Here is a 26,455-nt window from a genome sequence, read left to right as displayed (position 1 = left end):
TGTATTGAGGGCAACCTACAGCTTTCTGGACATTACACTGCAGTTGAGTCAAAATTCTTCTTTATTCTGCAGCTAGTTGCAAATACTTTTAAAATTATTTAATTTTTTTAAAATGCTTGTTTAAATCTGGAAGTAGTAGATTCTTTCTGTCATATCTGTCAGCACTATTCACAGAAGCTTCAAGGAGTCCCTTATTGGTTTTTTTACCCTTAATATTTTGTGGAAATGTTTTGACAAAAATTGGATAAATAGTTCATCAGCAGAAATTAGGACAGAAACTTGTGGGATATTCTTGGGGTAGCACAATAATGAGCATCTGGGACAGACTAGAAGGTTGGAGTAGTGGTAAGCAAACAATTCATCTGACCAGAACCTAGACACTTAGCTAAGCAACATGCTTGTGTGCACTATAATAAAATTCTGATTTTCTGATGCTTCATGTTACAGAGTTATGGGTAAATCAATGAGTGTTTTCCACTTTGTTTTAGGAACTCATAATTAAAACTGTGTTAAGTTCAGCAAGAGAGGAGCCATCTGGTCCTGCACGGTAGGTCATATAAAAAGAGCTACTAAATTAATAGATTTTTTTCTTTATTAGACTGTTTTGAGGGGGATATATTCGAAATCTTAAAGTAAAAGTTTGTGTGCATTTTATTAATGATTTTCTTCATCACAAAACTATGATCCACCATGTGAATTTGAAATTGTTTGTAATAGAGATATTAAAAGAACAGACTGGGCTGGTCTAAACCAATATCCTTTTTCTGATACTGGTTGATAGGAAAGAGTGTAAATATGGGTAAGAGAATAAGCTGTATGCTTTCCCAGCCTACCCTGGTGTTCAGCTCAGGCATTTTCCATACCACAGAGGCATTTTTTACTTTCATTGAAGACAAGACTATTTATAAGGGGAAGGTATAGTTATTTTTTATTAGACCACAGGATTTAATTTGAAAAACAGAAACAATACAATGTAAAGGAGCTTTTTTTTATGGTATGGACAAGAAGCAGAAAATATTAAGCTAAGCATTAAACTGAGAATGGTTGCTCTGATGCTTAAACTTAAGCATCTTCATCAAGTAGGGGACTTCAGAGAGGATAGTTATCGGTTTAGGATTTTGTTCCTCCTTACCCATCCTCAGAGGCTTTCACTTGGAGTTTTGCCTATGGGATCGGAACAGGAGTCTGTAACACCTACCAAGGAAGAGCATACTTGTGTGCCTTACGTGTTTGGGAAGAATGTATATATATGTCCAAGTAATATATATTGTCACTTAAAAATACTAAAACTACATACCTGAAAAACTACAAGCCTGGAAAGATCAGCTTACCGAACCTTTAAATGTTTTGCTGGAAAACCAAGAACGGTTTTCATCAGCCCACCTGTTTCTTCACTTGATCCAATAATATCTCTCAGCACAGGGGAAGGAGGGAATGTTCTGAGATCATGTTAATTTCATTTTTCCTGTTCTTTACAAAACTGATTTCTGAAAAGCATAACACTCTTCATTTTGCTTTTGAAAAAAGTAATTTAAATCCACTTGGTTCATAATATTGTTTCTGATCTGTGGCACTGAGGCACACTGTATGGGTATCTTCAGTTCTGACAGTGTAACTGGGAAGAGGAAGGGAAAATCCTGTGCATCCCCATATCCTGTCTGGCTATGAGGGTATGTATATAGAAGTGGAGCATATGTGCATGCACAGCCTTTCAGAATGCTGAGTTTATGCTGCCCCCAAAATGCAGAGTTGGACCACTGTATGTAATAGCATTAAATTAAGATTGAAAAGGAATAGATGCCCAATGTCTCTTTGGGTTACCTGTGCCCCTCACCTTCTTCTGAGAGACAGAAGAGTTTGTCTTCATAGGAGGGATAATGATGTTACCACAGCTTCTGAAACCTGACTGCCTTACTCCTCAGTGGCCATTTATCCACAGTCCTTTTTGGTAATAACTTCTCTGATATCATCTGTTTTACAGCAGTACAGAGTTCATAGGGGTCACACTCTGAGGTTGTCTTTAGGATCTGCATTACAATTTTGCTACATCAGCTCAGCCATTAGTAGAGGCTTAATTGTCTTTGCAACTTCCTAGGAGAGAACATAGGTACATAGCTGGTACTTGGAACATAGATACACAAGCTTTGTGTATCTGTAGTAAGTCTGAGAGATTATATATATTATATACATATATGTACACGCAAGCTATAAATCTCTGTTCCTTATCACTTCCACGGAGGCTCAGCGTTTTGTGTTTTGACCCAACAAGTCTTGAGGGAAGTTACTTTTGTGAAATATGTTCTACTCTCAGATCTCCATCTCTAAAGAATAAGAACTGTATTAATCAAATACCTCTCCTGCTGCTAACAGTCTGAAAAAGAAGTGACAGGTTGATGGACTTAGTGTTCATCTCTTTTTCTGCTTGTGCTCAGCAATCACAGCCTTAACAGGCTGTGATTCTTTAATAATAACATTGTGGCCACATTATTACACAGTTTTTCAGAGACTATTCTGAATAATGATTACAAAACTGGCATTCTTAGTAGAAACCTCCCAGGCTCTAGATATTTTGCATATCAGTATATCACTGGATGTGGAATGGTTCTCAGTAGCATGAAGAAAACTTAAATAGTAACACAGACTTAGAATTGTCTACTCTTCTGTATACTAAATATTTTTTTTTAGTCACTTTACACAAGCTGTCTACAGTTATTGTTAAATCCATGCTATATTCTTATTTTCTTTTTGTCAGAAAGAATTGAAACACATACTATGGACATAGCAGAAGTGTAGATTGCTCCACGTCCTCTGAGGCTGGAGTGTGTTTAAAACATTCCTGGGAGTAGCTTGCAGTAGAAGCTTGTAGTAGTAAATTGTCCTGAAAATTTTCTCTAAGAAGAAAATTACAAAGATCTTAGATTATTCCAATACTTATTTAATTTTTACAGTCAGTTGGATTTATGACCTGTATATAGGAATAATCTTTTCTACTGGAAATTAAATTGTTATGTGTCTTACTGCACATCAGAAGATTTCTAACCATTTCCTTTCTTAAATGTGATTTAGACTCAGTATGCCCTTCAACTTTTCCTCCATATGCAATATTTCCCAAAGTTGTTTATTATTTTTATCACTTTTTTTCCTAGATTCCATCAGTCTTGTTTTTATTCTAAAACTGGATTAATCAAAGTGTACTGGAGGCATTCTTGCAGTTATTCTCTCAGTGGCAATGTACAAAACAGGGTGGTTTTACACTACCATGTAGAATTGATTCCTGTATGTAATTTTGCTACCTGTAAGCATTTTCATGATTCTGTGTAGCCTGAAAACCCTTTTTCTGCAGCACAGGCTTCATAGCCACTTCTGCTTCTGTTCCTATTCTAGCCTTTGCTTTTTCCCTCCCAGGTGTAATGGTTTGCAGTTTACATGACTGGCTTTCATCTTGTTGATTTTGGATTGCTCTCTAATTTTATCCAGAGGATTTTGAATTCTGAAGTTTTTTCTAAAATATTTGCATACTGTGTTCCAGAAGATAATTACTAATGACTCAGAGATGGCTTAAGCTAGCTCCTTAACATTTCTGAACAAATTTCATCCATCTTTGCTGATTTGAACACATATACCTAAATACCCTTTACCTTTACACTTCTATTTCCTAATTTAAATGAAGAAACAACAGAAGTTGAAGTACTTAATCACAGTATGTATACTGTCTATAGCATTCATTTACCCCTCCTCTATTCATCCTTATTTATTGTCAATCTAAAACAATGTAAACATCTATGAACAAGTAACATTTCCCTCTCTTGTCTCTGTGTCTCAGAAGCTCTAAATAAACACGAGCAACTCTTATGTTGGAACAGAGGAACCTTCCACCACAATTTTTACTTTGTCTTAAGAAAATATAAGAATTTCTCATACATTGATTTCAGGTAATAGTTTTAATCAAAAAAGCACATAGAGATGCAGGAGTTCTTGATATCTTTTTGGATTTTTCAGTTGCTCAGAAGGGTGCTTCCTCTGTCCTTTCCTCTGCCTTCACCAGGGTACTTCAGATTTTTTGCTCATTTTTATGTAAGTTATGGTCAGCACTGTAAAGGTTTTTATATAGTTCTTTTGGAAATACTAAAAACATATTTGTTGTTGTATGTCTTTAGCAAGGCATAATAAATCATAAAAATTGCACATTCTTGTAGAATGTTTCTCAACACTTGTCCTCCAATGTTGTCTTACAGATGTGTTGCGCTTTGCAGCCTTGGTATTTGGATCTGTGAGGAGCTGGTTCATGAATCACATCATCCTCAGATCAAGGAAGCATTGAATGTGATTTGTGTTTCTTTAAAGGTGAGAGACTTAAACTTTTACAATGTATATTGACTTGATGTGTAAAGATATTTTGCCTTTTCAAAGTCATGATCCCATTTTAGCGTCCTTATTTTGGTCTCATTTGCAATCCTTACAAAAGAGTGAATTCAGTTTAATTAGTGGATCTCTGAACTGTCAAAAGTTCTTTACCCTTCTTAAAGTTTGGAGGGAATGGTGTGCTGGGAGATAAGATAGTGGATCTTTATCTTAATATACATAATCTGCCACTTTACCCTCTACCCTTTGGGCCATAGTAGTTTGTCCATCTCCCAATCTTCCTTTAATAATCCTTGCAATTCAGATTTGAGTAAAAGCACTACTATCTCTGTCTGGCTTTGTCCAGCTATAGCCTTTCCCACATCCTGGACCCAAACTTCCACCAGGGTTTTCTGCATCTGTTTGTAACTAGATCCAGGAGCCTCTGGTGGATTAACCTTAAGTAAGGGCCAAACTTCCACCCATCCACTCACTCCACTATCCCTCCTTAACAGGACAGGGACAAAACAGCATGAAAAATCTTATGGGTCAAGATGAAGACAGGGAGATTGCTTACCAGCTACCATCATGGGCAAAACAGATTTGAGTTAGGGAAGTTAATTTACTGCTAGTTAAAATAATTTCGGCAGTGAGAAGCAAAGACAGAATTTAAAATGTCACCTTTCCCAGCCCTCCCTTTCAGCTTCACTCCTTCGTTTCCAACTCTTCTGCCTCCCCCCACCCCCCCAAGTAGTACAGAGCAGATGAGAAATGGGGAGTTATGGTCAGTACACAACAGTTACTGTCTGCTACTTCTTCCTCCCTCCTTTCACTGGCTGCAGTCCTTCAGGATAAGCCGCCTTCTGTGTGGACTGTCTGTGGACTGCCCACAGACAGCCCTCAAGAAATATCCAATGCTGCAGTGCGGGGTGCTCCAGGGTGGATCTCCTTTGGCATAGTCTTTTCCATAGGCTGCAGGGAAATTTCTGCTCTAGCATCTGGAGCACCTCTTCGTCCTCCTCCTTCTCTGACCTTTGTGTTTGCCTACTGTTTGTCATTCCTTTCTTTTTTTTTTTTTTTTGGTTTTCCATTCTGTGCCTGTGTGGCATATTTACCCTTTCTTAAATATGTTTTCACAAAGTTGCCACATACTTGGCAGATGGGCTCAGCTGTTCTTTGGTGGGTCCATTGCAGAGCTGGCTGGAACCTTCTTTCTCTGGCATGGGGCAGTCCCTAGCCTTTTCTCACAGAGAATCCCCTGTAGCTTCTCCGTTACCAAAACCTTACCATATACACCCGGCAGAGAACCATACAAAGACACTGGACTACAAAAGTGTTGGAGTTTTTCCTTCTGCAGCATTTGTGTCTTCTGCCTAGGCTAGCCATGGTTGTCCAAGTTACTCACATGCCTCACTAATTGGCATCCTGGGTTACCAGTACTCTTAAAACCTCCATGGTGCATTCTGTTGCCACATTGCAAAAGGAAGAGGCCAGGGTAGAGGGGACACTGGAAGGAATCCCAGCTTTGGGAGCCATCTACCATCTATGCAGAAAGTCTGTCCCAAGCCAAGTTGCTGCCTTGTACTCTTTGGCTACTGACTGAGCAGAGCATCCAGTGTAAGAGGGGACCAGGGAAGAAAGTGGGAAGGTGGCAAGTGCAAAGGCCAGGCAGAAGTTTTCCAAAGCTTCTTGTGCTCCTTGCTCACCTGCTCTCTTCTTGCCCCACCAGCCAAATCCCATTATGCCCATAGCCTCATGACATTCTGTGCATGTTCACTTCTGAGTTTGAGAGTCCCTGCATTATGCAGTATTGTTTCTTAGTGCTGCCTAGATATTCAGAAAGAAATGTAGAGTATTTATGCTGCATGCCTAGAAGGCATTGGAGGATGTTTAATTTGCTGTGGCAGTGCTTTTCTGTACTTATTCCAGGAGCTGCACTCTTTTGGCTTTTTTTTCTGGATAAGTGTTTTTGTTTTCCTACTATATTAAATCTTTTTCATATTTGTTCTTGTTTTATAGAGTAATATCTGTAAAAACATGTCATTTTTTAGCATTTTGCAAATTTGCATGTTTGTGAGAAATAACTTCAACTTTTCAAATATTTTCAATTTATTTGCATTTATTTTCAGAACCTTTCTATGTGCTCTTTGTTTGCATCAAAATTCAATGAATAGTCTAGTCATAGAATCATAGAATAGAATCATAGAATCAGCTGGGTTGGCAGGGACCTCCGAGATCATCAAGTCCAACCCTTCATCCAACACTGCCATGGTTACTAGACCATGGCACTAAGTGCCACATCCAGTCTCTTTTTAAAAATCTCCAGGGACGGAGAATCCACTACTTCCCTGGGCAGCCCATTCCAATGTCTGATCACCCTCTCTGTACAGAAATTCTTTCTAATATCTAACCTAAACCTCCCCTGGCACAACTTGAGACCATGCCCTCTTGTCTTGCTGACAGTTGCCTGGGAGAAGAGACCAACCCCCACCTGGCTACAGCCTCCTTTCAGGTAGTTGTAGAGAGTGATGAGGTCTCCCCTGAGCCTCCTCTTCTCCAGGCTGAACAGCCCCAGCTCCCTCAGCCTCTCCTCATAGGACTTGTGCTCCAGTCCCTTCACCAGCCTAGTTGCTCTCCTCTGGACCTGCTCCAGGACCTCAATATCCTTCCTGAACTGAAGGGCCCAGAACTGGACACAGTACTCCAGGTGTGGCCTCACCAGTGCTGAGTACAGGGGAAGAATCACTTCCCTGGTCCTGCTGGCCACACTGTTCCTGATCCAGGCCAGGATGCCATTGGCCTTCTTGGCCACCTGGGCACACTGCTGGCTCATGTTCAGCTTCTTGTCAATCCAAACCCCAGGTCCCTCTCTGTCCGGCTGCTCTCCAGCCACTCTGTCTCCAGCCTGTAGAGCTGCATGGGATTGTTGTGGCCAAAGTGCAGGACCCGGCACTTGGCCTTGTTGAACCTCATCCCGTTGGAATCAGCCCAACTCCAACCTATCCAGGTCCTTCTGCAGAGCCCTCCTGCCTTCCAGCTGATCGACACTCCCCCCCAACTTGGTGTCATCTGCAAATTTGCTGATGATGGACTGAATCCCCTCATCCAGATCGCCAATAAAGATATTAAACAGGACTGGGCCCAACACTGATCCCTGTGGGACACCACTAGTGACCAGCCACCAACTGGATGCAGCACCGTTCACCACCACTCTCTGGGCCTGGCCCTCCAGCCAGTTCCTAACCCAGCACAGAGTGCCCCGGTCCAAGCCGTGGGCTGCCAGCTTTTTCGGGCGCATGCTGTGGGAGACAGTGTCAAAGGCTTTGCTGAAGTCCAGGTAGACCACAGCCGCAGCCTTCCCCTCATCCACCAGGCAGGTCACCCGATCATAAAAGGAGATCAGGTTGGTCAGACAGGACTTGCCCTTCCTAAACCCATGCTTGCTGGGTCTGATCCCTTGTCCATCCTGTAGGTGCTGTGTGATTGCACTTAGGATGATCTGCTCCTTAACCTTGCCAGGCACTGAGGTCAGGCTGACGGGCCTGTAGTTTCCCGGGTCCTCCTTCCGGCCCTTTTTGTGGATTGGCATGACATTTGCCAACTTCCAATCATCTGGGACCTCCCCAGTGAGCCAGGACTGTTGATAGATGGTGGAGAGCGGCTTGGCGAGCTCTTCCGCCAGCTCCCTCATCACCCTTGGGTGGATCCCATCTGGTCCCATAGACTTGTGGGGGTCCAAGCAGCTCAGTAGGTCACTAACTGTTTCCTTCTGGATTACTGGGGGGCTGTTCAGATTCTTATCTCTTTCTACAAGCTCCAGAAGCCAGGTGTCCTCAGGACAACCTGTCTTACTGTTGAAAACTGAGACAAAGAAGGTGTTAAATACCTCAGCCTATTCCTCATCTTTGATAACTATATTCCCGCCCATATCCAGTAAAGAATGGAGGTTTTCCTTGCCCCTCCTTTTGCTATTGATGTAGAAGGACTTTTTGTTATCCTTCACAGAGGTGGCGAGACTCAGTTCAAGTTGTGCCTTTGTCCCTCTAATTTTCTTTCTACACGACCTAACTATATTCCTAAATTCTTCCTGAGTAGTCAGCCCTTTTTTCCATAATCGGTAGGCTCTCTTCTTTACCCTAATTTCTTTCAAAATCTCCCTGTTCAGCCAGACCGGTCGTCTTCCCTGCTGGCTCGCCTTTTGGCACACTGGGACAGCCTGCTCCTGTGCTTTCTAAACTTGCTTCATGAAGTATGTCCATCCCTCCTGGACCCTTTTGTTTTCAAGGGCTGTTTCCCAGGGTACACTCTGAACTAGTCTTCTGAATAGGCCGAAATCTGCCCTCCGGAAGTCCAACGTAGAGGTTTTATTGACGGCCCTCCTTGCATCCCTGAGTATTGAAAACTCTATTATTTCATGATCACTGTGTCCCAGACGTCCACCGACCACCACATCTCCCACCAGCCCCTCTCTGTTTGTGAACAGGAGGTCTAGCGGGGCTCCATCCCTGGTAGGCTCATTTACCAGCTGGAGCAGGAAATTATCCTCTGTACACTCTAGGAACCTCCCAGACTGCCTCTGCTCCACTGTGTGGAGTTCCCAGCAGACATCCGGCAGATTAAAGTCACCCACGAGAACAAGGGCCGGCGATTTTGAGACATCTGCCAGCTGCTTGTAGAATAATTCATCACCCTCATCATCCTGATTGGGTGGTCTGTAACAGACTCCCACCAGGATATCAGCCTTGTTGGCCTTCCCCCTGATTCTGATCCACAGGCACTCAACCTTATTGTTACTGACTTCAACTTCTACAGAGTCAAGAGACTCTCTAACATATAGAGCTACCCCTCCACCTCTCTTAACCTGCCTGTCCCTTCTGAAGAGCCTGTAGCCACCCATGGTAGCACACCAGTCATGCAAGTCATCCTACCATGTTTCCGTGATAGCGACTACATCATAGCTTTCCTGCTGCACAATGGCTTCCAGCTCCTCTTGTTTGTTACCCATGCTGCATGCATTGGTGTACGTGCACTTCAGCTGGGCTGCTGATTTGGCTCTTAACTTGGGCTCCTTTCTGGAGAGCCTGGTTTCAACCCCTTCCCCCTTCAAACCTGGTTTAAAGCCCTCCTTATCAGCCCCACCAACTTATGGGCTAGAGTCCTTTTGCCCTTGCTAGATAGATGAAGCCCATCTGGTTTGAGGAGACTAGGTATGATGGAATTTGGCCCATGGTCAAAAAACCCAAAGTTCCGCCAGTGGCACCAATCCCTTAGCCACCTATTGATAAGACAGGTTTTCCTATTCCTCTCCTTATTCATCTCTGCTACTGCAGGAACTGAGGCGAACACCACCTGTGCTCCTGTCCCATCAACTAATCGACCCAGTGCCTTGAAGTCCTTTTTAATTGCCTTGGCACTTCTTCCATTAATGTCATCACTGCCAGCCTGGACTACCAACAGTGGATAATAATCTGAGGTCTGAATTAGCTGAGGGAGTCTCCTACTAATATCCCTCACCCGGGCCCCAGGAAGGCAGCAGACCTCCCTGTGGGATGGGTCCGGTTGACATATAGGACCCTCAGTTCCCCTCAGAAGGGAGTCACCAACTACAACTACCCTTCTTTTTTTCTTTGTAGCTGTAGTTGTAACACGTCTGGTAGACGAGGGGCGAACAGGAGACCTTCCAGACAGATCTTCCTCTTGTCTGTCCTCTGCCTGGTTCTCTGAGTGCAGGGCCTCATATCTGTTCTCTAAGGGCACCCGGGGGGATGGTGGGGGTTGGGAGGGGATTCTTTTACCTCTCCGGTGAGGGATCTGTTTCCATTGTCCCCCATCCACCTGGTTTGCTCCAATTGCCTGATGGCAGGAGGGACAGGGCTTCACCGTCTCCTTCTGGACTTCTTTTGGAGTTGAAAGGGTATGACTCCACCAGTCAATTTCCCTTTCACTGTCCCTAATACTTCTTAGTCTCTCTACCTCTTCCTTGAGCTAGTCTTTGTATATATACACATTGACAAAAATTGGAGTACACCTGTTATACATGACTTCTATCAGATATTGAGGACTATTACTTTCTTTTAAGCAATGGTAATCTGAAAAATATCTTAGCAGATCAGCTCATCACATCTCATGATGCAGGTTTTGAGTCTATATCTAAAATGGGTACCTGCAGGGCTTTTAGTATTAGACTCTAAATTGCAATTTCCTGTTTTGCAAAGTCACACTCATTCTTTGCAGCTCCACTAATACTCTCTTCCAGGGTTTTCCCCTTGTTTTTTAATATCCCTTAACTCTTGCATTTTATCAAGTTACTGTGCAGGTTTGGTATTAGGCAAATGATGTTTTCATCTTGCTTCTGCAATTTATCAACATTTGAACTATTTTTAATCCTGAAATTCATAGCGATTTCTCTTCTTTTCTTTGACGTATACATATCTCATTTTTACATAATTATTTCTATCTCATTTACGTAAAACGTAAATTACTTCTTGAATGGGAGAACAAAGATCTTTATATTTCCACTTTGTTTTGCTTTGTGTTGGCTAAAACATCCAAAGCATGTTGACTTTTTTCCTGTTCTGAGCAGTGGCATACATTCCCAATTGAGTTTAATAGTAAAATGAAAAGTTCATAAATATGTCATGGGAGAAACAAATTACCTCTAATTTGTTACCCAAGCAATCTCCTGGCTACCAAGTAGTCAGAGGTTTGAACTTCCAGAATGGATTATTTTCTTATTTTCAAGATAAATGAATGGATAGAGAGCTTTAGTCCTAGTCCAACTTACTGATAAATTCAGTTGAGCAAATAACATTGAATAGAAATGTTAGCAGCAATTATATTCCTATTTTTGGAATACCAGAAGCATATTCAGAGCTGCAGTTCAGCAGCTCGCTTTGGATATAGCTAGTGCTTCTCCCAGCAATGTGGCAACACTGCTGTGTCTGCATTAACCTCTGCTGAAGTCTGAGCACAAAGGATCCTAACCAGCCATCCAGACCCCTGCATCTCATGATTTTGTTATGCTTCTCTTAAACATGCTGTAGATACATCACAAAAGTTGTCATCCAGAATTTTTAGGAATCTCCTGTCCTGTGTTGTACCAGCTGTGTGATGCTCCCAGTTGATTTTTGGCAAGTTGAAGTCCCAGAAGGGCAAGAGCAGTTGACTTGGAAGTGTCCCTTAGTTCTTCAAGGAATAATTTGTTGGCATCATCATCCTGTCTGTGAGGTCTGTATCAGACTCCCACATTATTTGTTTGCCCCTTGGTTCTTACTCAGAGTCTACCAACTGTGCCATTGCCAATTGTGAGCTCCATACGTTCTAACCCTTCTATTAGATACAGTCCCTCCGCCTATTCTGCCCTGCCTATCCCTCCTGAAGAGCCTGTATCTGTCCAACAGGGCAATCCAGTCATAGGTCTCATCCCACCAGGTTTCACTTATGCCAGTGATGTCAAATCTCAGGGACTGGGCCAAAGTTCGAGCTCCTCATGTTGGCTCCTCATGCTCTGTGCAGTGGTGTAGAAACATTTCAGTGTGGTACGTTGTAGCCATCACTTCATGAGGCAGATTGAGGGATCCTGTTAGTAGTTGTTTCCTCAAGTTTTGGCACACCACCCCATCTCTCATCGCTGGCAAGCCTGGTTTTGTCAGCTTCCCCTTTCCAAGCTACTTTAAAGCTCTGTCAACAAGCCGCACTAGCCTTCCCCTCTGAGAAAGGTGCATCCCATCAGGTGTCAGTAGACAAAGTGCTGAATTGATCATCCCAGGGTCCAAAAAATGAAAATTTTTTCCAGTAACACCAACCTCGGAGCCATTCATTGACCTGATGGATCTGCCTATTCTTATCAATATTATTCCTTGTTGCTGGAAGGATTCAGGAAATTACTATCTGTGCTCCTAATCCCTCCATATAATAATATATAATATTGAATATTATTATATATATTTATATAATTATATATATCATTATATATAATGGTAAAAGGTCCTGTCTGACCAACCTGATCTCCTTTTATGATCAGGTGACCCACCTGGTAGATGAGGGGAAGGCTGTGGATGTGGTCTACCTGGACTTCAGCAAAGCCTTTGACACTGTCTCCCACAGCATGCGCCAGAAAAAGCTGGCAGCCCACGGCTTGGACCGGGGTACTCTGTGCTGGGTTAGGAACTGGCTGGAGGGCCAGGCCCAGAGAGTGGTGGTGAACGGTGCTGCATCCAGTTGGTGGCCGGTCACTAGTGGTGTCCCACAGGGATCAGTGTTGGGCCCAGTCCTGTTTAATATCTTTACTAGTGATTTAGATGAGGGGATTGACTGTACCATTAGCAAATCTGCAGATGACACCAAGCTGGGGGGGCATGTTGATCAGCTGGAAGGCAGGAGGGCTCTGCAGAGGGACCTACCTGGACAAGCTGGAGAGATGGTCTGATTCCAATGGGATGAGGTTCAACAAGGCCAAGTGCCGGGTCCTTCACTTTGGCCACAACAACCCCCTGCAGCACTACAAGCTGGAGACAGAGTGGCTGGAGAGCAGCCAGACAGAGAGGGACCTGGGGTTTGGATTGACAAGAAGCTGAACATGAGCCAGCAGTGTGCCCAGGTGGCCAAGAAGGCCAATGGCATCCTGGCCTGTATCAGGAACAGTGTGGCCAGTAGGACCAGGGAAGTGATTCTTCCCCTGTACTCAGCACTGGTGAGGCCACACCTGGAGTACTGTGTCCAGTTCTGGGCCCTTCAGTTCAGGAAGGATATTGAGGTCCTGGAGCAGGTCCAGAGGAGAGCAACTAGGCTGATGAAGGGACTGGAGCACAAGTCCTATGAGGAGAGGCTGAGGGAGCTGGGGCTGTTCAGCCTGGAGAAGAGGAGGCTCAGGGGTGACCTCATCACTCTTTACAGCTACCTGAAAGGAGGTTGTAGCCAGGTGGGGGTTGGTCTCTTCTCCCAGGCAACCAGCAGTAGGACAAGAGGGCACAGTCTTAAGCTGTGCCAGGGGAGATTTAGGTTGAATATTACAAAAAATTTTTTTACAGAGAGAATAATCAAACGTTGGAATGGACTGCCCAGTGGTAGTGGATTCACCGTCCCTGGAGGTTTTTAAGATGAGACTGGATGTGGAACTTAGGGTCTAGTAACCATGGCAGTGTTGGATCAAGGGTTGGACTTGATGATCTCGGAGGTCTTTTCCAACCCGGTTGATTCTGTGATTCTATGATAATAATAATAATGGTGAAAAAAACTCAAGTGATACACAATAAAAATGCTCACTGGCCACTGACTGATGCCAGACCACCCTTTCCGAACCCAGACGAGCCGTGCTTCCAGATAAAACAGTCTTAAAAACACCTTCCCCCCACCCCTCCTTCCTTCCATGTTTTCCCTCCTCCCACCCAGCAGTGCAGGGGGACAGGGAGTGGGGGTTGCAGTCAGTTGTTGTTTCTGCCGCTGCTCAGAGAGAGGAGTCCTTCCCCTACTACCGTGGGGTCCCTCCCATGGGAGACAGTTCTTGATGGACCTCTCCAACGTGAGTCCATCCCTCAGGCAGCAGTTTTTCCCAAACTGCTGTCCCATGGGTCACTTCTCCATGGAGTGCACTCCTTCATGAATGAGCTATACCGACGTGAGTCCCCCACAGGGGCCACAAGTTCTAACTGGGAAAAACCTGCTCCAACATGGGCTTCCCTCTCCGTGGGTCACAGGTCTCCGGCAGGACCCCACTCCATCCTGGGCCTCCCATGGGATCACAGCTTCTTTCATGCATCCACCTGCTCCAGTATGGGCTCCTCCATGGGCTGCAGAGGGAGAGCTGCTTCACCATGGTCTTCACCACGGGCCACAGGGGCCACAGCTCCTCCCCCTCCTTCTGCACTGACCTTGGTGTCTACGTTGTTATTCCCATGTTCTCACTCCGCTCTTCCCTGGCTAGAATTTCTTCTGCACAACAATCTTTTTTTCTTAAATATGTTATCACAGAGGCGTTATTATTACTTCTAATTGGCTCAGCCTTGGCCAGTGGCAGGAAGTCCATCATGGAGCCAGCTGGCATTGGCTCCACAGGACAGGGGAAGTTTCTAGCAGCTTCTAACAGAAGCCACTCCTGTAGCCCCCTCCCGGTGCCAAAACACAGCCACAGAAACCCACTACATTCCCCCCAGTTTAGGTACTGGGCATGATGTTTCATACTGTGTAATACCCGTTTGGCCAGTTCAGGTCACCCTTCCCAGTTTCTTTTGCGTACCTCCTCACTGGCAGAGCATGAGACAAGAAAAAGCCCTTGACTTAGGATAAACAGGACTTGGCAAAAACCGAAACACCAGTGTGTTATCAATATCCTTCTCATTCCGAATCCAAAACAGAGCACTGTAACAGCTACTGAGAAGAAATTAACTCTGTCCTAGCTGAAACCAGGACAACATTCTTTTGAAGTGTGATATATTGACAGCTTTCTGAAGCAGATGAAGAGTTTGATCTGTTTCAGCCAATCCTCATATTCTTGATCAAAACTTCTTGCCTGGTGCTCTTCCCATGAATAAGACAACTTGAGTGCACAAGATTAGATCTTAAATTTATTCATATTCATTACTTTATACCCTTCATCTTAATGTGAAATTTATGTCTCCACCGACTTTTATTCCTTTCTTAAATTAAAAAAAATAAAATTCTTTTCAACCAAAGAACAGAAAGGCTGCGTAAACCAGCCTTACAAATCATTCATTTCTTCATCTTCATTTTAGAGCCTGATGAGCTTCTTTAAAAAAAACTTTAAAAATTAAAAAACAAAATGTTTCCTGTTTAAGTAGTGAATGACTGATTATTCAATGACTCTGGAAAGTCTCCAGGTCTTTCTCAGGTAATTTTTTCTTACATGCAGTCATCTGGATGCTCTGTATTAAGCTACTCCAGTTTGTCCACCCCATTTGTCTTCTCCAGTGACTTCAGGGGTTTCCTGCAAGCTTTTAAGGATGTTTTCAGCAATCTGGATTTGATCTCAAGTTCTGTAATCAAATTGTTATGCTTTCAGTTTTATATAATTTTTTTCTGGTTGTCACTCAAGCTCGAGCATTAGAATCTATACCCTGCTTACTGTGCTCTTACAGAGTACTTTCACAGCATAAAGAGAGGCTGTCTTATGAGGGATAAAAAATAATGGTGTACTTGTCATAAGCTCTGGGAAGACTTGCAGATGTGAGGTGTTCGCTATGTTTTTAATTAAAAGCTCACAATAATATGAAACTGCTTCCACTGAGAAACAGGGAAAGTCAGAATAAGAATTAACTACCCATTGTGTACTCTGGTTTCTATCTCTGTGGATGACTTACAAGAGCCATTCATAGTCTTTCTTTATGCTTATATAGATACCACAAAAAGCGTTAATTAAAGCTTCGTACTCCATACTTTTCTTTATGCTTGTACTATTTCTTTTAAATGTAAAAATGGATAGCTCTGCTTTGATAAGCAGCTGACCCAGAACAGAGTATTCTTCCAGTGTATTTTCCACCTTTAACTTTTTGCCATTCAAAAATTTTATTCTGAAGTCTTTAATTTTCTGCTCAGGCTTCGTTGCCCAGGCATTTCAGCTTTCTTTAAGATTTATTTTTTTTTAAGATCTGTGAGATGTATCCTTCTCTGAAGGGTTAACAGAACTGGACTGAGTAAGAAAACAGTCTATGAAGCCAAGAAATTAAATCTAAGTATTTTTGCAGCATAATTGCCCCTTTCTGAGTTCAGAGGTAGATAGCCACCTTGCGGCACATACCTGTGATAGCTTCACTGCTGAATAAAGTGATATTAAAACAAGTAAACTACTTTTTTAATAATGCAGGAATTTATTTGTAAAAGTAACTTTGTCCATGTCATTTACTGTACAGCTTAATGTTTTAAAGCAAGTGCAATGAAGGTAGAAACCTCAATTACATGTCCTATGCATTAACAATTTAGGGAAACATATCCCATCTTTTAATCTCTTTGTTTTCCCACTTAAGAGTGTGGAACAGAGTGTACATCTCCTCCTAAGGCTGGGAATTAATTGTACAAATGCATTCCCTTCTGATTTGACCAGCACTGTAACTGTGGAAGGCAGACTCCAGTGCAGCAACATTCTCCTGCCTTTAAATGATAACAGAGAAAAGCAGAGTTAAGCACAGAAGCCAAGGTGCATTCATTTCCATTCAAACAAGCACTGGACACAGCAGTTGCTAGCAAACAGCAGAAAAGTTAGTCTCGCATTCAGTACTATTGGCTGCAGTTTGGGTATGTGGCTCTTCACTTACCTTGGTTCTCAGCAAAGACCTCTGATTTCAGAATTGAATCTTTGGGGTTTTTTGCAGTGATTCATTAATATTAAAAAGCATTAAGTTAACATGAAATGAATTCTTTCTTCCTGGCTTCATGATATTGTTCTAATCAGTCTGAAGTTAGTTAGGAGACTCCTCTCCCCTTTTCCTCATTGTATGCAACTCACTGGTTGTCTGCCCCAAACTTTTCGTGTTAGCTGCTAACATTTGTTTATGAGTAAATAATTCCTTTTAAGTTTTCTGAAATTTAACTCTGTTCCCCTGGTAAATAAGTACTTAAGGAACTATATTTATAAAACTGTTATTGAAATTTGTGACCACCCTACCACCTAATGTACTCTTACGTGAAATCATTTCATCATCGTTGCTGTGCTGTGTTCTCTTTTCTAGTTTCCAAATAAAACAGTAGCCCAAGTTGCCTGCAGTATGCTGAACATGCTGATACATTATGTACATAGACTTCAACTGTATCAAGCTGATTCACCTTTACGGATTATTCAAGTAAGCAATTTTTGTAAACTTGAAATTTTTTAATTATTTTAAAGGAAACATTAAAAAAAATTTCCCTGAAATTAAAATACTGACAATTGCATTTCACAAAATACCGAATTAGTATAAACATAATCTTACTTAACACTAACAGTAGAGATTTGCAGCATACTTACTTCCTGACTCTGGTACTAACATGTAGTGTGCTTGTGTCATGCCTGTTTTTTCTCAGAGAAAAAATTACACGAGAATGTTGTCAATAAAGTCCAAGGTTTTTTAATACTAAATATCTTCAAATATGTTTATTTAAGTTTAGTGAGAAAGTGATTACTTAAAATATGGATCTGGAAATATATTTTTCATATCCATTAAAGAGTTTCAGTTTAAAGCAAAAATAATTATTTTGTATATATACTTCCCATAACAAGGAAGTAGATTATGGCCTCTGTGAGTCGAAACCACAGAGAAAAGACAGAGGTCTCCCAGGTAACTGGAAAGGGAATCATGTGAAAGCTTCTTAAGAGGTATAGCAAGCATTTCTTCTGGTCCTCTGCAGTCATATTTTTGATCAAGTGAAAACAGGGTGTATACAAATTCTAATAGTTCTAAGAAATAATGGAACACAGATAGCCCCATACACAAACCAGCGTCAGGTTCCTTCCTGCGCCCTACAAGTGTGTGGAATCAAGTTCTCTTCCTGTCTGAATATTTGGGATAGCTGTGTAATTTCATTGTCCTTAATGCACTGACGTCAGTCAAGCAGAACATATTCCTTCAATGTCTTCTGCAAAACTCAATTAAAAGTTTTTTTTATTTAAAAAAATTGGAAAAGAATACTGTAATTTGTCTCAAAATAACTTTAATAGAATTTAACCATGAATCTAGTATCATGTCACATTTACCTGCTTAAAAAATTATTTTAAATTTTAATATTTATGTTATATTTTAAAAGAAATATGTTATGTTTCCCCAGATTCTGATAGCAACTATTACACATCTACTACCCAGTACAGAAGCTTCCTCTTATGAACAGGACAAGAGGGTGAGTATTTTTCATTTCCTCTTAATATGTCAGTTTAATTACAAAGGTGCATGACAAAACTTTTTTTCAAAATTTAAGCTGTTTTAAATCAGAGATTAGGCTTAAATCAGAGATTAGGCTTTTTACATATAATACAGTATAGTCATCCTAGAATTACAGCAATATTGTTTATCCAAGTGAAGTTCTGGTGGGAAAATATGCATTTAAAATTAATCAAGATTGATTGTTTTCAGTAATTAGAAAGTCTCCTTTTTCCTTATCCTCAGTGAATTTACAAGCAAATTAGTTTGGAATGTTCGAACTTGTCTTATAGGGAAAATACGCTCTCAACTTGTAGAGAGTACATTGCAAAACATTTATAAGGTTAGGATTTTTTGGTGTTTCCATAGTATGTACATTCTTAAGAAAGATAGCCTGTAATATTCAAGTGAATTTGATTATCATCATCCTTCAAGATGATTGCTGTTTGTGTTTTCAATGGGCCTGAGTCCCCTAGCTGAGATCTTTCTTTATCTGGTACTCACATTAGTACTTTCTGCCTCCTGAAAGCTGTGTCTCTTCTGAATTATTTGGCTTTGATATGGGGCTGTGGGACTCAATAGTCGTTTAAATTTGGGCACTTTGGTGCAGTTTGTTGCTGACAGCTCCATCATTCTGGGCTACCATTCTCACAGGAGCTGGAGTTCATCTGTTGCTCATTTTGGCCTCCAGAGCTCTGTTTCACCTCTTGTCTGTTTGCAAGAAGTCAGGGGCTGTTGTAGACTACAATCATATGCCAGGCTGCCACTTTTCCGCTTAGGGATGCTTCCCATAATTGACAGAGTTTCTGCATGAACTAATGTTGATCACTGTGCATCAAATACCATATAAAAAATTGTCATAACCTCTTTTGACAAACGGGTAGTCCTAACGTGTTTCTTAAAAATTGGTTTAATATAAAAAGACTCAGCCCTTCATCATTAGGTGTTTCTGAGAAGCAAACTTGCCATGCATCATGTGAAATGAGTGTTATGTTTGTGTGATTTTTGTAGTAAGTAAATGGATTTTCTTTGAAAGACTTCTGTTTAACTTGGTAAATATTTTAGAGAATCTTGCAGCTATTTATGTGAGTTGTTTTCTCTTCCACGGCTAAGTTTTAAAAATTAAGAATAATTATTTGAAGTCAGTAAGTTATTAATAATTTGGTGTAGATGTTTGTCTTAATCTAATTCTATTCTACAGTCTTTAAGAGCATCCCTGAGAGGGAGTTGATTCTCTTACTGACTGAGTAGCCTACTCAAGTTAGTTGGATTTGTTTCAGATGACACCTGGTGCTGCATAACATTACTGATATGTTGTGAAGGAAATTCTGTGTTATTTATAAAGCACTAAATGCAGATGAATTAGTTCCATTTTGTGTAATCCGTGATTCACTTTACAGTGAAATTTATGTGCACGGTGGCGCATCAGCCTCAATTTGGACCTGTGTTATCTCTCAATTTAAAAATAGCACCCTACAAATCAATTTTGAAAACTGAGGGTATCGTCTTATCTATCTGTATAGTATCTGCTCACAGTCTTACCATGACGAGAAACTGTTGAAGGGATGGTGTTTGTTAAATACCTCAGTAGCCAAAGTTTTTACTGATGTCATAAGATTTGAACATACAGTGGTTAAACAAGCGTGATCTGCCATTACTGCAGAAGGTTGACTCTACTGAATTGAAAAAGAAAGCAGAATGGAGAAATAAAATAAAGTGATAAATATGAAGTAACAGGTGCTGGTTTAATTGATTTGTAATTGAAAGTGTTTGTTCCAGTTGGTGGTTTCTTTACTTCTGTGCTTATTGGATTGGATAATGGCTTTGCCATTAAAGACTTTGCTGCAGCCTCTTCATGCTACAGGAGCAGAAAATGATAAGACTGAAAGATCCGTTCTTAACTGTATATATAAGGTACATGTTTCTTTACTTGCTTTGTACATATGGAGGTAGTGTCAGTTTTCGTGGAAATGAAGTCAAAAGTTTTCTGTAAGCTGACTGCCATTCAACTGCTGAAATGTGGAGTGCTGGCTTAGTTCTTGTACATTTCACTGTAACAGCTTAACCTTTGATACATTTGGAATTGCTGATTTTATTTTACATTTTGGTTGTTTAACCAAGACTTTTTTTTGTATGTCATATTGATTGCAGATGCTTGTATTGTAGAAGACTAGCTATACATAAGACAAAAGAATGGAACTTATATACCAAGAAATTTCAGTTAGCAATCAGCAAAGCAAAAAGCACTAAGTTATTATTACTGTCTTTAGGAATACAGAAGAAAGATAGGGTTTGGTTTTTTTTTCAAGGGAAGGGGATTAAAAGCTCTAGCAGCTTAGACCTAGCATATGTAATTAAAGAAGATAGAAGATCTAAAAATAAAGGTAGCCTAATGATTTGTTATGAGTTTGGTTTCTTTATTGTTAAATTCCACTTTGGTTTAGACACTTCTAAGAATTTTCTTTGCAGACCAGGGTTTGTTTCTGTAAACATTAGGCACCTAAAATTTTCCAACATTTGGTCCTACCTACCTGATTCTAACAAATCAATTTAAAAAATGTAAATAAAAATAAACTTAGTTTCTTATAAAACTATCAAGTAGGAATTTCAGTAGGTAATGTAATGAAATTCTGGTTTTGTTCTAGGTTCTGCATGGATGTGTCTATGGGTCTCAATGTTTTAGCAACCCTAAATATTTTCCTCTAAGCCTTTCTGATCTGGCATGTATGGATTACGATCCTTTTATGCATTTAGAAAGCTTAAAGGAACCAGAACCACTGCATTCTCCAGACTCAGAGAGATCTTCTAAACTTCAGCCAGTCACTGAAGGTTTGTCAAATTACCTAAATACATTTTCTTTCAAAAAGATTTTATCTTGGTTTGCAGTCTTGAAGTGTTGGTCTAAAGCATATGTTTTCAGCTACATCTAGGCACTAAAGAAGAACCATTAGTATGGAAAGAGCAAACGTCATTTTGAGCAGTTGCTGTTCGATTAACTCAAATAAGTATGTTTTGAATAACATTAAGATCGATATGATATGGATTCTTCCGTGCTCTGTTTATCAGCAAAAAGTGTTAAGTACTGCAACATGGATAAATGTAACTTTGCATTTTAGTTTCAATAAATTAATTTGTTTTTTTCTTAATTTTGCTTCTTTTTCTAAGAATATTTTGGATTTTTGTTGCTGTCTGAACTTGCAATATTGAATGCTTTCTGTGAATTTCTGTAGCCTATCATAATTTGTTGTCAATTTCTTTACATTGGCTAAAATCACAGAGTTGTCTAAAAAGAAAGAAATATTCTCTCATCTGCTTAGAACCTTAGGAGACCTGGGAATTAACATTTTCTTCACAACTCAAAAATAAAGAATCCGGAAACTATGCTACAGAGGAGTACCATGTATTATGCAGTGTATCTAGTAAATACCAAATGGCTACATTGGGAAGAAAATTGAAAAAGATGAGATTAAGATATGAGAAATTCTGTGTAGTGCTATTCTCCCTCTGTATTAAGTTGTTCCATTTAGGCTTCCTTAAGGGTATTAAGAACCAGATAAATGCAGCAGCTCTTTGTAGCAGCTGTGTGCTAACAGCAGGTGATTTTGTGGTCTGCAGTGACTACGTGCTGTTTTTTATGTAGAGAAAATGGCTAATCATTGTGCCCTTGTCTAAGGCATGCTTCATCATCCTCAAGTACTTTTTTGGCCAAAGAATTCTAAACATAGGGTTGTCCCCTAATAAGCTCAGTATTGGATTGAACAAGTCTGATTTGAGAACTATTGGCAGGAGGAGCTGTAATTATTAAATTTACTGAAGAATGAAGCAAGGTAATATAGTTGGCTTTTCGTCAAATGGCTGTGGTCTTATTAGTAAAAAGTAATCATCTGCTGGGTCAGAATGAAAGAGGCTTCGAAGTATTCATTCTGTCCTAATTACAGTCTCACCTATACATATTATGTAAAGCTAATATTTAAAGCATTTGCCAAAATTAACTTCCACTGCATGTTCTATTACAGTGTAGTGAATTGTAGTAGCTTTTCATGCCTGGCATCTTTTGTATTCTGTAATAATCTGTAATTATGGGTTAGCAGCAAATGCTGTGTGCCATTTTTAATCTGGCAATCTGAAAAGACAACCCTGAATAGCTTTCTCTTTAAATGAATACAGTTGCACAAAGCGTTAGCATCGATATCTTCATTTTGCATTTCCGACCGTGTTCTGTTCTTTTATGATTTCTTGTTAAATTTCTTAATAAAAGTAATCTCAGATGCTCCTTTTATCTCTCCAGATAAATTAAGTTTCAGGGTTCTGGAATTATAAGTCAGGCTGTGAAATTTAATTGGCAGACTACACTATTATAATACAACCCTGGTCTTGCAACCTTGGCACTTCTAGTACCCATTGCCAGGCAGAGAATAAAACTGACAATGCTTGACCAATCGCACAGCATCTGTTCTCCCTGGCATTGTTGGAGGAGTGCGAGGAGTAAAACTAGTGGATAACAACCAGTCTGGGACTCAATCAAAACAGAGGGTCAATTAGTACAAGCTAGCAGCAGAACAGTATGCCAATGGGTCAACCTCTTTTAGTAGAGTAAAAGAGTACATTTTTTTGAAGAATTGGAAATGAGCAGGGCAGCAGCTGTAGGGAAATCAGGGAAGTTCTACAAAGGCAGAGTGGAATTGCTAGGCTCCTAGGTCACAAGTAAAGCTGAAAGTACTGATATGCCAGAATTCTAAAGACAGAGTGCTTTAATGGATGAGATTGATGAACAATGGCAGGCATAACAGAGTACAAGGTCAGATCCATCACAAGTTTTGTGGACACTTAACCACAGCATGATGTGGTATGAGACCATGAAGATATGGGACTTTTAGTGACTATGTAGTGGGGGCAGGATCTATTGGGATGCTGGAGCAAGCCATGCAATAAACAGCAGGGCAAAGATTTCTTAAATCCTCTGGAAATAGGCAATGTGGAGAAAGAAGATGACTATTGGCCTCTTTTTTTCAGTGACTTGCCAAGCTCTGTCTCTCACAAGGAATCTCTTGTACCTAAGATTATCTGTGAAATTGTTCTCCTTTCTGTAAGCTTCAGATAAAGTGGTAGATTTCAGTATAAGATACACAAAGGATAACTTTGAAATGAGGTGTTAAGCATATTAAACTGTTATATTTAGACCTGAATGAACTTTTAGCAGCTGACAGTAAAGACATCATTAGGAAGCTTCTATTGCATCATCAGAACTTGCAGACAGCAAGTCTATGGTGCTTTCATATATCTAAAGAATCACTGGCCTTGTTTACAAGAAGGCTGATGAACTGTTCCTCTAGCTAGTATCGACAACAACCTACTCTAGCTACAGTACAGGCTTACAATTGCTGTCTGTGTGTGGTGGTTTGACCCTGGCTGGATGCCAACTTCCCACCAGAAGCTGCTCCACTACTCCCCTCCTCGGCTGAACAGGGGAAAGAAAATATAGTGAAAGGCTCATGGGTCGAGATAAAGATGGGGAGAGATCACTCACCGTTTACCATCACAGGCAAAACAGGTTCGACTTGGGGAAATTAATTGAATTTGTTAATGAGCAAATCAGGCTAGCATAATGAGAAATAAACCCAAACCTTCAAAACACCCTTACCCCTCCCTTCTTACAGGGCTTAACTTTATCATGAATCTCTACCTCCTCCTTACCAGTGTGCAGGGGGATGGGTACTGGAGGCCTGCAGTCAGTTCATCACATGTTGTCTCTGCTGCTCCTGCCTCCACAGGGGAAGGACTGCTTATACTCTTCCTCTGCTCTAGCATGGGATCCCTCACGCAGGAGACAATCCTCCATGAACTTCTCCAACATAAGTCCTTCCCACAGGCTGCACTTCTTCATGAACTGCTCCAGCGTGGGTCCCTTCCATGTGGTTTAGTCCTTCAGGCACAGGCTGCTCCAGCTTAGGTCCCCAGTTGGGTCACAAGTCCTGCCGGCAAATCTGCTCCAGCACGGTCTTCTTGCTCCAAAGCGCCACCATTCCTGCCAGGAGCCTGCGGCAGTGTGGGCTTTCCACAGGGTCACAGCCTCCTTTGGGCACCCATCTACTCCAACATGGAGTTCCACGTGGGCTGCATGTGGGTATCTGTTCTACTCCCATGGGCTGCAGGGGCACATCCTGACTCACCATGATCTATACCATGGGCTGCAAGGGAATCTCTGCTCCAGTGGCTGGACCACCTTCTCCCCCTTCTTCTTCACTGAACTCATTGCCTGCAGAGTTGTTTCTCTCACATATTCTCACTCTGCTTTTCTCTGGCTGCAATTTGCTTCTGCCCAATAACCTTTTTCCCTTCTTAACTATGTTATTCCGAAGGCATTACTACTGTTGCTGATTGTTTCGGCCTTGGAAAGTAGCAGGTCCAACATGGAGCTGGCTGGCATTGGCTTCATCACAGAGAAGTCACCCCTGTAGCCCCTCCACTACCAAACCTTGCTACGCAAACCCACTGTGCTAATTAACTGCACCTAACTAGCCGGCTTAATTAGCTTATTCACAAGCTAACATAGTGCATAGTGCGTACACTGCATAGTGCCATGATCTGCTAACCTGCTTCTGAACTTTTACTTTTCATTTCAGGACCATAAACATATGTGAGAATTTTTATGCCATTATAGGCAAAACCATTTTGAAACTTGTTCTTCATAGATCTCAAATCTGTTAGAGATAGTTTTGACTGGAAAATAGTAGTAACATTACATAGACACAGTCGTCTATTAGTTACTGATTTAATTGATTTTTCCGCTATTACTCATATTTCTTCAGATATATTTTAAACTCTTTTGCATAGATTGATCTTTTTTCCTGATGTTTTTCTATGTATTTCTAATGAAAAGGTTTTCCCCACATGAGGTTGTCTTAGCTTTTATTTAAGAAATAGAAAGTACTTTTCTTTTAAGGCTTTGCTGTTTACCTTTTTACTGAAAGGAGACAAAAAGCACACTTTAAAAAAATACTTTATACATAGTGCATCTAGATTAGCACAGTTTGTGTTTTATTGAGGATATTTTAGAGATGGGTCCTCTCTAATCTGATGTCTATATAGCTAAAGTTTAACATTAGAAAGGAATGAGTCTTGCTTAGACTGATGGAAAATACAGGTAACTAAGCTAAGCGGAATACTCTCAGGCTCCCTCTAACTGAAGAAAAAAAGGAGAGTTTTCAGAGAGTGATTCATCCCATTGCTCCAATTTGTGATGAATCAGTCTGTACAGGTGCATCATTCTTTGGATGGCTAAAAGGATGAAGAGAGCTAAATTCCACCCTCAGTCATTACTTTTTCCTTCCACTACATAACCGTAGTTGTTTCTAAACTGTTCAGCCAAAGCTGAATTAAAGAGTTAACAACACATCTTAAGGAAATTCAGGTATCCTTCAGTCATGCCACAAATACAAATTAGTGGTGATGGACCTTCAGCCTTTCCACAAAAGAGGTAATTTCAGGGACTGAGAAAAACAGACAATGTAACATGCTTCCAGTAAATTACCAAGTTATCATGTACAGATATAAATTACACTGCCCAAGCCAGAGGCAGTAACATTGTAAAGAGAGCAGTGAGGTGTTCACTCAGGAAGACAGGTGAACAAAGCAGTGAGCATAGACTGCCTTAACATGTAACGATATGGCTTAGTTTGTAGAATTTGTGGTAAAGCTGTGATGGCTTGTATTATTGCAAATTTTGACCTGCCCTCCAGAAACAAAGAGCATGGTTGAGATACTCATTTTAACCGTTTTAGTATATTGAATGTCCAGTTGTTCTGATCAAGGAGATGTGCTTCTAGGGATAAATAATTAATATGTATCCTTTAAGTTGCAAATTTAATTTAAAATTCTCCTGTTTTCAGAAAGCTTTACTGGACTTGGGATTTTTATTTTTTTTTAATTCCTAGGGGAAACGGTCAGCAAAATCTGATTTGATGTGTGGCAAAAATGTTTGAAAATTGCTTAATTTTCTTTATTTCATTTCAAGGTAACAGGTTGCATCTTACAATTTACTTTTCAGTATGCTTAATACTTCTAATTTAAGTTTTCTGTGTCATTGTTAGATCAACAGTACTGTATTCTGAGAGAAGACAGTGAAAAGTACTGTTCTCATTTTATAAAAGAGACGATGACAGATTTATGACTTTTATTCAAGAGCAAAGTTATCAGAAAAAGGCTGTGTTAGGACTGAAAATGGACCTTCTGAACTTGAATTCATTGTTCCACTCTTTGTTATCACTATGTCA

The 26,455-nt window shown here is 40.7% G+C and overlaps 1 protein-coding gene across 19 annotated transcripts in view; it reads left to right on the top strand.

The window, feature by feature from the left end:
• Positions 1-26,455, top strand: part of RALGAPA1 (Ral GTPase activating protein catalytic alpha subunit 1) — a 151,575-nt gene that overhangs the window by 67,155 nt on the left and 57,965 nt on the right. For all 19 annotated transcript variants that reach the window (XR_003532151.1, XM_027670920.1, XM_027670900.1 and 16 more), the window contains 6 exons: positions 489-547; positions 4,236-4,344; positions 17,022-17,132; positions 18,094-18,162; positions 19,962-20,096; positions 20,828-21,011. Coding sequence is in view for 18 of the 19 variants with exons in the window: in XM_027670920.1 (XP_027526721.1) it covers positions 489-547; positions 4,236-4,344; positions 17,022-17,132; positions 18,094-18,162; positions 19,962-20,096; positions 20,828-21,011 (667 nt within the window). In the remaining variant the exon portion in view is untranslated. The remainder of the gene's footprint in view (positions 1-488; positions 548-4,235; positions 4,345-17,021; positions 17,133-18,093; positions 18,163-19,961; positions 20,097-20,827; positions 21,012-26,455) is intronic.

The sequence above is a fragment of the Neopelma chrysocephalum genome, unplaced genomic scaffold (genome assembly GCF_003984885.1).
Source record: "Neopelma chrysocephalum unplaced genomic scaffold, ASM398488v2 Primary Assembly neopelma1_24, whole genome shotgun sequence".
Taxonomy (NCBI): Eukaryota; Metazoa; Chordata; class Aves; order Passeriformes; family Pipridae; genus Neopelma; species Neopelma chrysocephalum.
Note: the sequence above shows the minus strand (reverse complement) of the source record. Positions and strands in the feature narration are given on the sequence as shown.